Source organism: Heterodontus francisci, chromosome 6 (genome assembly GCF_036365525.1).
Source record: "Heterodontus francisci isolate sHetFra1 chromosome 6, sHetFra1.hap1, whole genome shotgun sequence".
NCBI lineage: Eukaryota > Metazoa > Chordata > Chondrichthyes > Heterodontiformes > Heterodontidae > Heterodontus > Heterodontus francisci.
Window position 1 is genome coordinate 57,175,811 of NC_090376.1, and position 18,261 is coordinate 57,194,071.

Consider the following 18,261-nt stretch of genomic DNA (forward strand, 5'->3'; position numbering starts at 1 on the left):
GTAAGAGAAGAGACTGACAGTGGGGATAGTTGTACAAAGTCCGCATTGGGCCTATAACTACAAAAATAATTACCTGTATGCTAGATAGCCACTGCACCATTTTTGAAGAAAGCTAACAGTTATTTTTTTTTATACTGAATACGTCTTTTTTTTGCATTTCCTGTTTCTATTTCCAATTACTGATAACGTAAGAACAACTGAACACTTTGGTTGCCAAATACTGCAGTCATTTAACAATTCCTAGTAAGACAGTGTGTACTACAGACACAAATTTATATAAAAAGTGTAATGTTTGCATGAAATATCATCAGGGTATTCCAGTCAGTGTGCTAGAAAACTGCTCATCCTCTCCAGCCCCAGCTGAGCTGGACATAGATGCTGAACCCCAGAAGCTCGGGGAGAAGAAAAATGCTAGAGATGTAGCAGCAACTTAACCAGATACAGACAGATGTGCCATGCACACTCTCCATGATAGCAGAGAGGATAGAGGAGTCCAACTTGATGTCTAGTGGATTGGTGACGCAGGGAGTGGAGAAAATGAAGAGAATGGCCGACTTCAGGGAGCTTCGAGCAAGGTTCTCAAATGAGTTCATGCAGCAATTACCATGCAGACTTTGGATGCCAACTTGTCTGCTGCCTTAAACAGGAAGATATACCTTACACATGAATTTGCAATGCATCACTGATATCCACCAAACCTGACTGGCCGAGGAGAGGGATAATGGCAAAAAGGTACATGGAAGTGGGAATGCCACTCAAAGCATTTCAAATTCTCACCCATTGCACACCCCCTCAGCCAGTACCGGACATGCTGCCTTGTCTTCCAATGGCCAAATCTGCCTCTGCACAGGTGAAGATAGAGCAGTCTGGGGTTCCAAAACCCAGACATCTCAGCAGTCAGGAGAAGGATGCCTCTAACTCTGCTGAAGTTACACAGGATGCACCACATAGAAGTGATAGGAATTGTAATTCAAAGAAATTGTAATTCAACAAGGGTATGCAGAGGGGTGCTGACAAAATAGAGTTATTAATTTTCCTTTCTTTATAATGTCACACAAAATTTATTGATTAGCATCATTCCATGTCTTGTTCATTATTGCATCCTGAGTGCCAACTGGCCCTTTCACAGGATCCGACTTATTCAGTATAGATTCCAATTGATATTCTACCTTTCATGTTTCACCTCTTGGATCCACCATGATCACAAATATCTCCAAGATACTCAGCATTATTGAACCACTGCTCAGATCATAAATACTGCTTCCATTTCTCCCCCAGAGAGTAGCTGTTGGTAATGATTCTGCTATTGCCATTTACACCTCCTCTAGACCCATCTTTTGTTTCTTTATTTGTCCCATTAGCATTCCTTTTTGCCTGGCACGATCATTACTTTTGCCATTTAACCTCTGCTACCTCCCAATCTATCAGACCTTCTCTTTTGTTCTTCATTCCATCTCTCATTTCCATGCCTCTATACTTGCTTAAAACCTGTTACATCTATAACTTTTTCCAGTTCTGATGAAAGGCCATTGACCTGAAAGGATAATTTGGTTTCTCTTCCCACAGATGCTCCCTGACCTGTTGAGTATTTCCAGCACTTTCTATTTTTATTTCCCCCTTTCACTTATTTCATGATGATTCTCAATACTTGACTAGATTCGCTGGCTGGATGTGTAATGGGTGGATGAATGGTTGAAGGACTGTTGAGTGCAAATGAGGGGGAGGGTGGTCCTGGTGGTGGGAGTAGAGGGCAGGATTTCATTTCTTAAGTTTTGCTGTGTGAATCAACACTAGGTGAATGTGATATTAGGACATTCCTGGCAGCAATGTAAGTGGCTGATCAGGTGATGGGTGCTCTATCTGTATTATCCTCCATGTTTTCCTCATCCGAAGATAAGTGATGAACCACTTTGTCCTCCTTCAATCGCAAACCTCGTGGCTGTGCATTGTTTTGCTGGATATTGGACACCCTCACTGGTGAGTGCTGAGGGGCGCCTCCAGATCTATCTAGGCACCTGAAGCACATCTTTAACATTCTGATGGCTTGCTCTATAGCAGGCGTGATGGTCATATGGCTCTCACTGTAGCACTCCTGTGTCTCATTGGTGTGGTTCCTCACAGGTGTCATGAGCCAAGTTTGAAGTGGGTATCCTTTTTCTCCCAAGTTTCAGCTTTTAAGTCTGCTTCCTGGAAATAAAAGTTCTGGAATGTTGGACTGTTGTAGCATGAATGCATCTTGACTGCTTCCAGGGAATCTAGCACACACCAGCATGAACTTTTTCTTGTAGTTGCTGTTTATAAAAACCCCTGGTTGCTGTGGTAGTGCTCAGATTGCCCTGTGTGAAGCCAGCCAGAAAGAGAAATGAGAGTGCCACTCATTCTGGCTGTCATCACAGGAGAGGCTTACAAAACTCCCAGCTCTGGCAAACAATCCATGCGTCACCTGTCTTCTGCATTTCTGTGCAATGGATTGCAAGACGCTTAAGATGTCTTTGCTAGCACCCTGGAAGGAACCACAGGCAAAAAATTTGAGAATGGTGGTGACCTTCACAGTCATTGGTAATGTGTGTTTGCCAGATCCAAGCAAGTTTTCTCCTAGGAGGTTGCAGATGTCTGCCACCACCCGACATGACAACCTCAGCCTGCGGAAACATTGCTCTTCTGAGAGGTTAAGGAAGCTGAGCCTCTGTCTGTAAAGCCTGTGACATGGGTAATGTCTTCTCCAACCTCGACCCCTCCATGGATGGTGATGGTCTTCCGCTTTTCATGTGCTCCCTAACATTTCCAATGTACTTCCCATTCTGAATCATACTCTCAATCATCAATAGTGATGGAAGGTGTCGTCGACAGTGCTATCAAGCGGCACTTACACAGCAATTAACCTGTTCTACCAGGGCCACTGAGCTCCTGACCTCATTACAGCCTTGGTGCAAATATGGACAAAAGAGCTGAATTCGAGAAGTGAGGTGGAAGTGACTACCCTTGACATCAAGGCAACATTTGACCAAGTGTGGCATCAAGAAGCCCTAGCAAAATTGAAGTCAATGGGAATCTGGGGAAAACTGCACTGGTTGGAGTCATGCCTAACACAAAGCAAGATGGTTGTGGTTGTTTGAGAGCCCTGGACATCGCTGCAAGAGTTCCTCAGGATAGTGTCCTAGGCCCAACCATCTTCAGCTGCTTCATCAAATACCTTCCCCTCCATCATAAGGCCAGAAGTGGGGATATTCATTGCTGATTGCAGTGTTCAGTATCATTTGCAACTCCTCAGATACTGAAGCAGTCAGTGCCCGCATGCAGCAAGACCTGGACAACATTCAGGCTTGGGTTGATAAGAAGCAAGCGACATTCGTGCCACACACATGCCAGGCAATGACCATCTCAAACAAGAGAAAATCTAACCATCTCCCCTTGACACTCAATCGAATTACCATCGCTAAATCCCCCACCATCAACATCCTGGGGGTTACCATTGACCAGAAACTTAACTGGACCAGCCACATAAATACTGTGGTCACAAGAGCAGGTCAGAGGCTTTGAATTCTGTGGTGAGTTCCTCCTCATCTGCATCTTAAATGAGTGACCCCTTATTTTTAAACTGTGACCCCCTATTTCTGGATTCCCCCATTAAGGGAAACATCCTCTAAGCATCGACCCTGTCAAACCCCCTCAGAATCTTATACGTTTCAATAAGATCACCTCTCATTCTTCTAAATTCCAAACTGCTCAACTCCTGACTCCCAAAGTCTGTCCCTATCTACAAGACACAAGTCAGGACTCTGATGGAATACTCTCCACTTGCCTGGATCAGTGCAGCTCCAACAACACTCAAGATGCTCGCCACCATCCAGGACAAAGCAGCCCACTTGACTGGCACCCCATCCATCACCTTAAGTTCATGAGATCATAAGAAAACGGGTGGTGCAGTGGTTAGCACTGCAGCCTCACAGCTCCAGCAACCCGGGTTCGGTTCTGGGTACTGCCTGTGCGGAGTTTGCAAGTTCTCCCGGTTTCCGCCGGGTGCTCCGGTTTCCTCCCACAGCCAAAGACTTGTAGGTTGATAGGTAAATTGGCCATTGTAAATTGCCCCTAGTGTAGGTAGGTGGTAGGAGAATTAAGGGAAGGTGGGGATATGGTAGGGAATATGGGATTAATGTAGGATTAATATAAATGGGTGGTTGTTGGTCGGCACAGACTCGGTGGGCCGAAGGGCCTGTTTCAGTGCTGTATCTCTCTATGACTCTAAGATCACCTCTCATTCTTCTAAACTCCAACCTGCTCAACTTTTCCTCTTAAGACAACTTCTTCATCCCAGGAATCAGCTAACTGAACCTTCTCTGAACTGCTTCCAATCTAAGTATATCCTTCCTTAAGTAAGGAGACCAAAACTGTACACAGTATTCTAGGCGTGGTCTCACCAACATCCAGTACAGTTGTAGCAAGGCTTCCCTATTTTATACTCTATCCCCCTTGCAATAAAGGCCAACATTCCATTTGCCTTCCTAATTACTTGTTGTAACTGTATGCTAACTTTGTGTTTCATTGAGTGCTCCCTCCAGCACCGGTGCACAGTGGAAGCAAGATGCACGGCAGCAACTCACCAAGCCTCTTTCGATGGCACCTTCCAAACCTGCGGCCTCTACCACCAGAAGGTGAAGGACGGCAGATGCATGGAAACACCACCACCTGCAAGTTCTCCTCCAAGCCGCACACTTTCCTGACTTGAAATTATATCACTGTTCCTTCATTGACATTGGGTCAAAAACCTGGAACTCCCTTTCTAATAGCACTGTGTATGTACCTACACCAGATGGACAGCAGTGGTTCAAGGCAGCAGTTCACCACCACCTTCTCAAGGGAAATTAGGAATGGGCAACGAATGTTGGCCTTGCCAGCGACGCTCACAACCACTGAAAGAAAAATAAACTCACCTGAACTGCGGCTCAATTTCACCTTTGTTTCACTGGTCAGTTTTCCAAGCATCGGAAACATATTTTGGACAAATTAAATTTAAACTGGAGTAAAATAAGTATCCGACCGCCTGCAATAATTAAAGCCCGGACTTCAAAGAGTGGGTTACTCGTAGGCATCCAAACGCACCTCTGTTAAATCCGGCAGTGGGTGTGTTGAAGCCGGGTTGTGGTCATGATATTAAATTCAGTTATTTTAGTTACTTACCTGCCCTCAAAACACCTGTTTCTGGGGGTTAAAATCCTCCCCCCCTCCATTAGTTCAGTGAACAACAGGCTCCCCAGGGAGAAGTTGGAAGCAGATAGTATTGATTCATTCAAATTACATCTTTCTTCACAGCTGGGTCACCAAATTCAGGTGATGAATAGTATCAATGTGGTTTCTTGGATGGAATAAGAAAATTAAAAAGAAACACAGGTGGGTCATTGCAGAAGATTTTAGGGCCACTTAAACCATAATACGATTCTGGGGTTGCTAGTGTTGATTGTTCTAAAGTCAGCAGGTAGCAAGCAATGTAAATAAGGTGGTGTTTTTGCTGTCAGATACAGTACATCACCAAATCAGATTTAGCCTGCACTTCCAATGGTCATTTGCCTGCAAAAGTATTTATCCCTTTGGTACCTGGAGGGCTGAATTGTTCAAGTGCTTATATCCATTTCACACTGTCCAGCAAAGTAGCTTTTCTGTTCTGATGAAATTTTAACTCTGTTTCTCTCTCCATAGATGCTGCCAGACCTGCTGAGTATTTCCAGCATTTTCTGATTTTTATTTCAGATTTCCATCATCCGCAGTATTTTGCTTTTATTTTAGCTTTTCTGTTACTGGTCTGTTCAGATCTTGCCCAGGTATCAGAGAAGATAGCAACTCATTAGAAAAAAGTTAGTTTGTTATTTCATTACACATTTTAATGTGGATCCATCTGACAGTTATAGCCATAATTGCAAAATAATTTCAGAAAGCAGTACTGCAACTGAAAATTAGTAGCCGCTGGATTAAAGCACCAGTGGAAGATGACTAGAATGAAATTGCCTGTAAGCCCTTTAAGGTAGGGAATAATGTATTACATGGAGTGTGGGTGCAGCTAAGAATGTTTTTTCTCTGTACTCCTCCTTAGGATATGGTCAGTTCCAAGTAGCCTGCTTATATATGAAGAACTGTGAATATTTCATTCACCACAACAGTTCAATAATTAGCTGACAAAAGTTGCATCAGTTTTGGGCTTCATCCACTAACCATACAATGGACAAACCCCATTACAGCCATCTTATTCAAATCTGAAAGACAGCTATTCCGTGGACTCATACCAAAGAGCAGTAGGTTGTGTACTCAATAATATTGCCACTAAGCTCCAGGTTCATTAAGCTGGAACACATAAACATGAACAAAAATGAGAAAAGACTCATCAAGCCTTGTCATTATCCAAAGGCTATTGAGGAAAGCTCCAGCAACAACACAATTGTTACAAAAGTGCCTCTATGTTTTGTTAAATATATTTTTTGACAACTCATTTTTGAAAGAAAGATTGAAGAAATGTTAAACTTTGGGGTTTTCAAAGGGGGTCATGTAAAGGCCACTTAACTTTGAAAAACAGTTCCTGGAAATGTTTTGTAAAACAGGCAATGAGAGGTCCTGTGAGGAAAACAAGCCTTTCTGGGAAACCACCTGACTTCCAGCTCAATAAACAACAGAGAACTTTGGATACCTGTAGAAGTTGTTTACAAATAAGTGACAGGTCAAGAATGATGGAGGTCAAAAGGTTGACCTCCTGTTGTAGGTTTCGCTTTTGAACTGTTTTAAATTGGGGTTGAACTGTATAAAAAAAAACTCCCAAGGAGAGATGAGATTTCCGAACGAAGAAGACCACAACCCAGTTCAGCTTTCCAGCACCTCTCTAAAAGATCCTGAGAAGTCCACGGTGTCATCTCATCTTGTCTCGCGTCTTTGAAGAAAAGCCTGCTAAATTAATTCTCAAACAAAAACAAGAAATGCTGGATTCACTCAGCAGGTCTGGCAGCATCTGTGGAAAGAGAAGCAGAGTTAACGTTTCGGGTCAGTGACCCTTCTTCGGAATTAATTCTCAACATCGCCTGAAAAGAACTGTTCTAAAAGATCCCAGTGACCTGTCTACGTGTACTCAGAGACCAGACTGTCTGCCAGTTTTGAAACACAACATATCTCATCTGCTGTTTCTCCAAGAAAAAGCAAGTATTCAGCCAAAGTGTTTTTTTTTGTTTGCAAAAGAGCTCTAAAAACAAAAATCCTTTTATTTTTCCAGTTAACTGGCATGTGTGTATATGTATGTGTGTGTGTGTGTGTGTGTGTGAGAGAGAGTGAGTGAATGTGAGGGGCTAAGGTAAAAAGGGAACTTTAATATTTCAATTGGTGTGCTATGCTTTAATTCATTACTGGTTAAGACTTGTTTTATAGAATAAACTGATAATTTTGTTGTTTATTAAAGAAATCCAGTTGGTGTGTTTTATTCTGGGATAAAAATAGAGCCTATGAGTGACTGTATCGGTAAGTGGGATAAAATTTAAATATGTTGTGACCTGTGGAGAAGTGGAACTAGAATAAACAGTGCACTCCTCCCACCTTGGTTGTAACATAATTTACATTATTCAACCGTGGCAGATTGCACAGTTGAAACTTCCAGGGTCCCTCCATAACTGTTATGAAAATCATTTGATCATCTGTCTATACTTATCCTTACATCTTCTTTCAATCCCATTCTTAATTTTTTCCACATATATTTCAAAGAACTAATAAACTTTGCATTATCCAGTAAGTTGAATTAACTATTTATATAGCACCTTTAATGTATTAAAATATTCCAAGGTGCTTCACAGGGGCATTATAAAACAAAATACATCAAGCCACATAAGGAGATATTAGGTGAGATGACCAAAAGCTTGGTTTAAGAGGTAGGTTTTAAGGAATGTCTTAAAGAAGGAAAACAAGGTAGAGAGGTGCAATGAGGGAACTCCAGAGCTCATGGCTTAGGCAACTGAAGGCACAGCCACCAATGGTGGAGCGAATAAAATCGAGGATGCTCAAGATGCCAGAATTAGATGAGCACAGATATCTCAGCGAGTTGTGGGACTGGAGGAGATTACAGAGATAGAGAGGGGCAAAGCCATGGAGGGACTTGAAAACAAGGATGAGAACTTTCAAATCAAGACATTGCTTGACCAGGAGCCAATGTAGGTTAGCGAGCACATGGATGACAGATGAACAGGAAATTGTGCAGCAAAAGTTTGGATGACCTCAAGTTTATGGAGGGAAGAATGAAGGCGATCAACCAGAAGTGTGTTGGAATAACCCAGTCTAGAGGTAACGAAGGCATGAATGAGAATTTGTAATATAATTAGGGCCAAACAAATACACAGCTGTGAAAAATACATCACGGACCCTGAAATCTCAGGCCCTCTGTGAAATCGGCCATTTTGCGAACTTCGTGCATTTTATTCATTGAAACAAGGCTCATCTCGCTGATGGCTGGGCATGTTGCGAACATCACACGTATTAGTGATTAACACAAGGCTCAACTCACTGATTGGTGAACGAGGGAGGGCTTCCAGTTAAAGGCCTGCTCAGGTCAGGAAATAAAAACCCAACCCGAACCAGACAGAACCACATTGGACCCGAGCTCGAGTCCCTCCACATTTCCCCGCGCCCGACCCGACCCGAGCACCGGAATGGTTACCTACATTGATTCCATAGTGCACTCACTCACTGTACGGCTTTTGGATGGATGGGTTGAGGAAGTGAGCGTGATGATGCATTGAGATGCTCACTGTGCAGACTCAGAGTCTCCCTCCTTGACATCCCAGACTCCAGCTCAGGTAAGTTTTTTTAACTTTTACACTTTCCACTCCAGCAGAGCAAAATGCGAGACTTCCTGTGTATGTCCAACCTGGACCCGACTTGACCCGGCCCGAGCCCGAAAGCCGGACCCGGAGGAGCGACCCGACCCGAACCCAACACATGTCATCGGGTCCCGTCGGGTTCGGGTCAGGTAGCAGGCCTTTACTTCCAGTGCAGTTTTTGAGAGAAGCACTCTCAAGTATTAGCAGACAAGAGAGAATGCCAGAATGAGCAAATCAAAAACAGTCACAACTGTTACTGCAGCACATCTAGTGAAAGAATTTGGAAGCCAAATTCTGCTCGTTGATGGTGGAATACTGCTTTGCACAAGCTGCAATGTTTCACTGGATCACACACAACAGGCAATGGTTCAGCACCACTTTGAGTCCGGAAACCGTTGCAGCAGAGAGAAAGCATCCGATTCTGCATTGCTGAAAACAAGCAACAATTTTCTCTCTTTTTAAGAAGTCGACAGAGAGCTCAAAAAATTGTTCAGTTGGTTACAATGGAACTTGTGGATGCTTTTGCAAGCACCAACATATCATTGGAAAAATTTGATCACCCAAAGCTGCGGGTATTCATTCAATATAATATGCAAAATGGTGGTTGCCTGCCAGGTGCAAACAAATGACATGTCTACCTAGCAAAGGTTTTTGCTATTCATTGTGAGGAGATGAAGTCTCAGATTAATGCTTGCAAGACTTTTGCAATTATTTGTGATGAGTCCCCCGATGAACAGGACAACTATGTGCTGCATGCTTTGTTTGATTTCATGTCTAATATGGCTGAAGATGTACAGTCAAGAAAGCTAACAACAGTGCTTGCTGACTGTGTCCACTTAGAAGCTGTTAATTACACCAAAGTTTCCTAAGCGATAATCAAAACAGTTTCAAAATACAGTGCAGATTTCAACAAAGTGTCTGCTTTCATTAGTGACAAAGCAACTTACATGACAAAAAACTTTCAAATCTGTGCTCCAAGGTGTAATGCCTAATGTTGTCCATATTACATGTAATGCATATATAATTTCCCCTGTCAATGAGCTGTGGAAAAGCGAGTTTGGTAAAGTCAACAAACTGGTCAGATACATTAAAAAGATCTTCAAACACTGCCCTGGCCGCAAGCTTCGATACAGGCGACACATTGCAATTCTTGGTTTCGGGCAGTACAGTACCATACAGCTCACCTGAAATACTACTGACTTTGTCTCAGAAGAACTCACACTGACACTGAAAACACAGGTTTTAACAGACATTGTAATCCTTCTAAACGATGCTCAGCTTAATGAGGAGATTCAGTTTGTTGCCAAGAATGCTACACAACTGATGGATTTAGTCACTTGGTTTGAATCGCAACACGTCACAATCCACAAAGCTTACAATAAAGTAGTGGATGTATTGTTCTGGGCTGAAGCACTGTCAAATGAACAACACTCTGAAAACGTTGAATTAAATGCCTGTGCTCAACAGGTGTTTTCTTGCATGGCAAAGTTGCTCAAACAATATTACCACTGCAGGGAAGAGTCACGCAGTGAAGAAAAATTTTACATTTCCAAGTTCGCAGATGACACAAAGCTGGGTGGGAATGTGTGTTGTGAGGAAGATGCAAAGCGGCTTCAAAGGGATTTGGACAGACTTAGTGAGTGGGCAAGAACATGGCAGATGGAATATAATGTGGAAAAATGTGAGGTTATCCATTTTGGTAGGAGGAACAGATGTGCAGAGTATTTCTTAAATGATAAGAGATTAGAAAGTGTAGATGTACAAAGGGACCTGGATGTCCTCATCAATAAGTCAGTGAAAGCTAACATGCAGGTGCAGCAAGCAATTAGGAAGGCTAATGGTATGTTAGCCTTTATCGCAAGAGGATTTCAGTACAGGAGTAGAGAAGTCTTGCTTCAATTGTACAGAACCTTGGTTAGACAGCACTTGGAGTACAGTGTGCAGTTTTGGTCTCCTTACCTGAGGGAGGATATTATTGCCATAGAGGGAGTGCAATGAAGGTTCACCAGACTTGTTCTCAGGTGGTGGGGCTGTCCTATGAAGAGAGATTGCGGAATCTGGGCTTGCATTCTCTAGAGTTTTGAAGAATGAGAGGTATTCTTATTGAAACCTACAAAATACTTAAAGGGATAGACAGGGTAGATGCAGGTAAGATGTTTCCCCTGGTTGGGGAGTATAGAACCAGGAGACACAATTTCAAAGGATCGAATGTCAAAGGATGTCACGGAGCAGCTGCAGGACATTCTGAAGGGGGAGGGTGAACAGTCAGAGGTCGTGGTTCACATTGGTACCAACGACATAGGTAGAAAGAGGGATGAGGTCCTGCAACAAGAATTATTAAAGTGCATACTGGAGAGCTTTTTGAGCCAGCACATAGAAAGTCCTACAAGAGAAGGGGTGGTACTGGACCTAATCCTAGGGAATGAAGCCAGACAAGTAGTAGAAGAGTCAGTGGGGGAGCATTTCAGGGATAGTGACCATAACTCTAAGATTTAAGGTAGTTATGGAAAAGGACAAAGATAGAATGGAAATAAAAGTACTGAATTGGGGGAAGGCCGATTTCAATATGATAAAACAGGATCTGGCCAAAGTGAACTGGGAGCAGCTACTTGTAGGAAAGTCTACATCAGACCAGTGTGAATCATTCAAAGAGGAAATCGTGAGAGTTCAGGGCCAACATGTTCCCGTAAAGGTGAAGGGTAGGACCAACAAGCCCAGGGAATCCTGGATGTCAAGGGATATAGAGGATTAGATAAGGAAGAAAAAGGAGGCTTATGGCAGATTCAGAGTGCTGAAAACAGCAGAGGCCCTAGAGGAGTATAAAAAGTGTAGGGGGCACTTAAAAATGTAATTAGGAGAGCGAAGAGGGGGCATGAAAAAACACTGGTGGGCGAGATAAAGGAAAATCCCAAGGCGTTTTATAAGTATATTAAGGGCAAGAGGATAACCAGGGAAAGAGTAGGGCCCATTAGGGATCAAAGTGGCAATGTGTGTGTGGAGCCGGAAGACATAGGTGAGGCTTTAAATGATTACTTTTCATCTTCACTATGGAGAAGGACAATGTAGGTGTAGAGATCAGGGAGGGGGACTGTGATATACTTGAACAAATTAGCATTGAAAGGGTGGAAGTATTAGCTGTTTTAGTGGGCTTAAAAGTGGATAAATCCCCAGGCCCAGATGAGATGTATCCAGGCTGTTATGTGAGGCAAGGAGGAGATGGCAGGGGCTCTGACACAAATTTTCAAATCCTATCTGGCCACAGGAAAGGTGCCAGAGGACTGGAGGACAGCAAATGTGGTACCATTATTCAAGAAGGGTAGCAGGGATAAACCAGGTAATTACAGGTCAGTGAGTCTAACATCAGTGGTAGGGAAACTATTGGAAAACATTCTGAGGGACAGGATTAATCTCCACTTGGAGAGGCAGGGATTAATCAAGGATAGTCAGCATGGCTTTGTCAGGGGGAAATCCTGTCTAACAAAAATTTTTCAAGGAGGTGACTTGATGTGTAGATGAGGGTAAAGCAGTTGATGTAGACTACATGGACTTCAGTAAGGCTTTTGATAAGGTCCTGCATGGGAGATTGGTTAAGAAGGTAAGAGCCCATGGGATTCAGGGCAATTTGGCAAATTGGATCCAAAATTGGCTGGGTGGCAGGAAACAGGGTGATGGTCCAGGGTTGTTTGGGCGAGTGGAAGCCTGTGACCAGTGGTGTACCGCAGGGATCGGTGCTGGGACTCTTGCTGTTTATTGTGTACATTAATGATTTAGATGTGAATATAGGAAATATGATCAGTAAGTTTGCAGATGACACTGAAATTGGTGGTGTTGTAAATAGTGAGGAGAAAAGCCTTAGATTACAGGATGATATAGATGGGCAGAGCAGTGGCAAATGGAATTTAATCCTGAGAAGTTTGAGGTGATGCATTTTGGGAGGACTAACAAGGCAAGGGAATCTACAATTCCCTAGGACCCGAGGAAGTACAGAGCATCAGAGGGACCTTGGTGTACTTGTCCATAGATCACTGAAGGCAGTAGCACAGGTAGATAGATGGTTAGGAAGGCATACGGGATACTTGCCTTTATTAGCTGAGGCATAGAATATAAGAGCAGGGAGGTTATGATGGAGCTGTATAAAATGCTAGTTAGGCCACAGCTGGAGTACTGTGTACAGTTCTGGTGACCACACAATAGGAAAGATGTGACTGCACTGGAGAGGGTGCAGAGGAGATTCACCAGGATGTTGCCTGGGCTGGAGCATTTCAGGTAGGAGCAGAGGCTGGAAAGGCTAGGGTTGTTTTCCTTACAGCAGAGAAGGCTGAGGGGATACTTGATTGAAGTATACAAAATTATGAGGGACATTGATAGGATAGATAGGAAGAAACTTTTTCCCTTAGTGGAGGGGTCAATAAGCAGGGGGCAAAGATTTAAGGTCAGGGGCAGGAGGTTTAGAGGGGATTTGAGTAAAAAAAGTTTCACCCAGAGGGTGGCTGGAATCTGGAATACACTGCCTGAAAGAGTGGTAGAGGCAGGAACCCTCACAACAAATATTTATTTATTTATTTAGAGATACAGCACTGAAACAGCCCTTCAGCCCACCGAGTCTGTGCTGACCAAGAACCACCCATATATACTAACCCTACAGTCATCCCATATTCCCTACCACCTACCTACACTAGGGGCAATTTACAATGGCCAATTTACCTATCACTTGCAAGTCTTTGGCGGTGGGAGGGAACCGGAGCACCCGGCGAAAACCCACGCGGTCACAGGGAGAACTTGCAAACTCCACACAGGCAGTACCCAGAATTGAACCCGGGTCCCTGGAGCTGTGAGGCTGCGGTGCTAACCACTGCACTTGAAACGCTATAGCATACAAGGCTACGGACCAAATGCTGGAAAATTGGATTAGAATAGATAGGTGCTTAATGGCTGGCACAGACACGATGGGCCGAAGGGCCTGTTTCTGTGCTGTATAACTGTATGACTCTAATATAAGGGGGAAGCCACTTAGGACAGAGATGAGGAGAAATTTCTTTATTCAGCAGGTTGTGAATTTTTGGAATTCCCTACCCCAGATGGCTGTGGAAGCTCCGTCATTGAGTATGTTTAAAGCACAGATTGACCGATTTCTAAATATCGGTGACATAAAGGGATATGGGGATAGTGTGGGAAAAAGGCATTGAAGTGGATGATCAGCCATGATCGTACTGAATGGTGGAGCAGGCTCGATGGACTGAATGGCCTACTCCTGCTCCTATGTTCCTAGAAAGCGGCTCAGAGGTTTCAACAACAGGCGTTCCTGAAAGCTGTGCATAGCTTTGACCCTGCACAAATGCAGCTGTTGATGGTAGATTTAAACTCATTTGATGTAATTCCTGGCTTTGACAAGACTGTAGGCTGGAGATTCTTGCTTATAAAAGCATTGCAAAAGAAGCAGATTGTACATTGCCTGTGCTGGAGTTTTGGAATTCTGTGGAATGCAGAATCCCCAACCTTGCAAGGCTAGCACGGCACTGTCTGACAATTCCAACTAATTCTGTGGCTGTGGAGAGAGCTGTGTCTAAACACAGTCAGATGTTCACAGCGCAGAGACAGGGAATGAAAAAAAAAAGAAAGCAGGCTGTGCCATGCTCACATTCAACCACTGACATCAGTGAGTAAAGAATGTGACCTGTTTATAGTCAGCTTTTTACAATAGTTTTTGAGTATACAATAAATGCCATTTGAAACCAGAAACCTCCCTTGTCTTTTTTTTGTTTTAAGTAGATCATTTTCATCGTTTATTGCAACACCGTGAGATTTACAATTTAAATATGTGAAATCATGAAATTCACAATTCTTAAAAATGTTGTGACCGTGAAAGTTGTAGGGCCCTAAATATAATGTAATGAATAAGAATGTAAGTAATACAGAAGCGTGGGAAATTAATTTTAAAAATTGGGCAACTTTGAATTAAGAGACTGGACCGTGTTTGATATCAGAACTCATCATAAATGTATTATTTGCAAAAATAAGTAATGAAATTAACAGTAGACTGAAATGATATAAGTCAGCACCTGCAACAGTAAAATGACAACTGTTGGAATCCAGTTTCACAGTTAGTACTTCAGAGGCTGTGATTTTATTTTGCCTCGACATAGTTTGGAGTATATATATTGTAATAGATCTGATGATTTATAAATTAATTTAGAACAAATTAGTCAGAGTAATTTTATAGCCATGATTTTTTGCCAACAGTGTAAACTGTTCCAAGTAAAATTCAGAAAATCGTCAGCTGTTATCATACTATTTATCCCATTGCAAAAAATACTCAGACTATTCATGAACCTCTTCATTACTAAATATAAACTTTCTGTTAAGAAATAGGTTCGTGATTTTAGTTCTGGGATGCTGACAATATTTTAATGGGCTTTGCTTAAAGGAAGCAATTGGATTAAGAGACTATTTCCTTGCCATGGGGACATTGGTATTAAGGAATTTCTACTTTGTTACAGCCAGATGCCCATACATTTTCACATCTAAAATAAAGTTTTTCAACAATAATGATTGTCCAACAAGAATGGTTACCAAACAATGAGATCAAATACAAATCAAGATGCATGTGAATAACAGAAAATTAAGTCACACAAGTACCTTACATTTTCTTTGGTTAGTTCCCTAAAAGAAAAGGATGAAATTAAAATATGACAATGGTCAACTAATATGATATTGGTACAATATGTGAACCTGCAATGAAGAAAATAATTCACAAGATAGGAACAAGGTGAAGACATACATTCAGAATAACTAGTAAAAAAGGTGTTGGTGAGGTTGGGGGTACATTGGGGGAGGTGGGTAGTTGTGGCAGATACTACATTTGCTAGGTAGTTACATTTATTTAAAGTAGCAATGTCAGCATCAGCATTCCTGAAAAATTGTGATAAAATTCATTATTTGTTTTTGCAATTTTTAATGACTGTTTCAGCAGTGAATGGTGACAAGATTACATTGATGAGGTAACTGAAACCAGTAATGTAAGGAAAGTGAGTACTAGTAATTTAATCATCTCCCCATTGTTATTCAAGAATAAGATCACTTCAACTGTGCTTCTTAATTTAGCTTTCCCAGATAATGCATGACTCATACTTTCATCCTTTACCTTCCACCCCAAAATAGGACTCGCTAATAGATCACCTCCATATCCCCATTCTTCTGTTTTTGATATTTCACTTTCAAAGAATACGAACAGCGCCATTTCTGAGTCTAGTTTACTGCATAAGGTATCATAAGAACATAAGAAATAGGAGTGGGAGTAGGCCATTCGGCCCCTCAAGCCTGCCCCGCCATTCAATAAGATCATGGCTGATCTACCCCAGACCTCAACTCCTCTTTCTTGCCAGCTCCTCATAGTCCTCAATTCCCCGATATTTCAAAAGTCTATCTACTTCCTCTTGAAATATTTTCAGTGATCCAGCCTCCACAACTCTCTGGGGTAGCGAATTCCAGACATTCACTACCTTCTGAGAGAAGAAATTCCTTCGCATCTCAGTTTTAAATGAGTGACCCCTTATTCCATAACAATGTCCTGTGGTTTGAGATTCCCCCACTAGTGGAAATATCTTTTCAACATTCACCCTGTCAGGTCCCCTCAGAATCTTGTACATTTCAATAAGATCACCACCCCTCATTCTTCTAAACACCTTCACCCCAGGAATCAGCCTAGTGAATCTCTTTTGAACTGCCTCCAATGCCAGTATATCCCTTCTTAAATACGGGGACCAAAACTGTACACAGTACTCCAGCTGTGGCCTCACCAACACCCTGTACAGTTGTAACAAGACTTCCCTACTTTTAAAGTCCAACCCCCTGGCAATAAAGGCCAAAATTCCATTTACCTTCTTAATTACTTGCTGCACTTGCATGCTAACTTCTTGTGTTTCATGCACAAGAACACCCAGATCCCTCTGTGCTGCACTTTTTTGATGTGTCTCTCCATTTAAATAATAGTCTGCCTTTTGACTCTTCCTACCAAAGTGCATGACCTCACACTTTCCTACATTAAACTCCCATCTGCTAAGTTTTTGCCCACTCACTCAACCTATCTTTATCCCCTTGCAGATTCCTTATGTTCTCATCACAACATGCCCTCCCACCTATTTTTGTATCGTCAGCAAATTTGGATATATTACACGCTGCCGCCTCCTCCAAGTCATTAATATAGATAGTAAATCATTGAGGCTCTAGGAATGATCCTTGTGGCACTCCACTAGTTACGTCTTTCCAACCTGAAAAAGGCGCATTAATCCCGACTCTGTCTTCTGTGAGTTAACCAATCCTAAATTCATGTTAATGCATTACCCCCAATACTGTGAGCTCCTATCTTGTGCAATAAGCTTTTACGTGGCACCTTACTGAATGCCTTCCAGAAATCCTTTATCAACTCTGCTTGTTATATCCTCAAATAACTCTAGCAAATTTGTCTAACATGATTTGCCTTTCACAAAACCATGTTGATGCTGTTTGATTGCGTTAAGCTTTTCTAAATGTCCTGCTGTTTCTTTCTTAATAATGGACTCTAGCATTTTCCCAACAACCGATGTTAGGCTGACTGGCCTATAGTTTCCTGCTTTTTCTCTCCCTCCCTTCTTGAACAGGGGTGTCACATTGGTGGTTTTCCTATCTGCTGGGACCCTCCCGGAATCCAGTGAGTTCTGGAATATTTCGACCAATGCCTCCATTATCTCTGCAGCCACTTCCTTTAAAACCCTTGGATGCAAGCCATCACGTCCTGGCAACTTGTCTGCCTTTAGTCCCATTAGTTCGTCAAATACTTTGTTCCTCGTGATAGAGACTGTTACAGATCTTTCCTCCCATTAGCTCTTTGCGTATCTGACATCTGTGGGATGTTTATAGTGCGTTTCACTGTGAAGACCGATGAGAAATATTGGTTTAAATTATCTGCCATTCCCCTGTTCCCGTTATCAATTCTTCAGTCGCATCCTCCAAGGGTCCCACGCTCACTTTATCTACTTTCTTTTTTATATACCCGTAGAAGCTCTGGCTGTCTGTTTTTATATTTCTTGCCAATTTACTTTCATAATCAATTTTCTCCCTCTTTATTAGCTTTTTAGTCATCCGCTGCTGCTTCCTGAAAAATTCCCAATCTTCTGGCCTACCACTAGTTTTCGCCACTTTGTATGCCTTAGTTTTTGATTGGATACTCTCATTGATCGCCTTTGTTATCCACGGTGGTTCATCCTGCTCATTAAATCCTTCTTTTTGACTTGGATAAATCTTTGCTGAGCATTATGAAACATCTGCTGAAATGTCTGCCACTGCTCATCCCCTTAATCTATTTTCCCAGCCTGCTTTAGACAACTCTTTCTTCAGACCTCTGCAATTGCCCTTGTTTAAGTTGAGGACATTGGTTTGAGACCAGAGT

The 18,261-nt window shown here is 42.4% G+C and overlaps 1 protein-coding gene across 3 annotated transcripts in view; it reads right to left on the bottom strand.

The window, feature by feature from the left end:
* Positions 1-18,261, bottom strand: part of elmod1 (ELMO/CED-12 domain containing 1) — a 109,346-nt gene that overhangs the window by 25,857 nt on the left and 65,228 nt on the right. The window contains exon 8 of one of the 3 annotated variants that reach the window (XM_068033733.1): positions 15,474-15,497. The exons of the other annotated variants lie outside the window; for them this stretch is intronic. Coding sequence (XP_067889834.1) covers positions 15,474-15,497 — 24 coding nt within the window. The remainder of the gene's footprint in view (positions 1-15,473; positions 15,498-18,261) is intronic. 3 annotated transcript variants of the gene reach the window in all.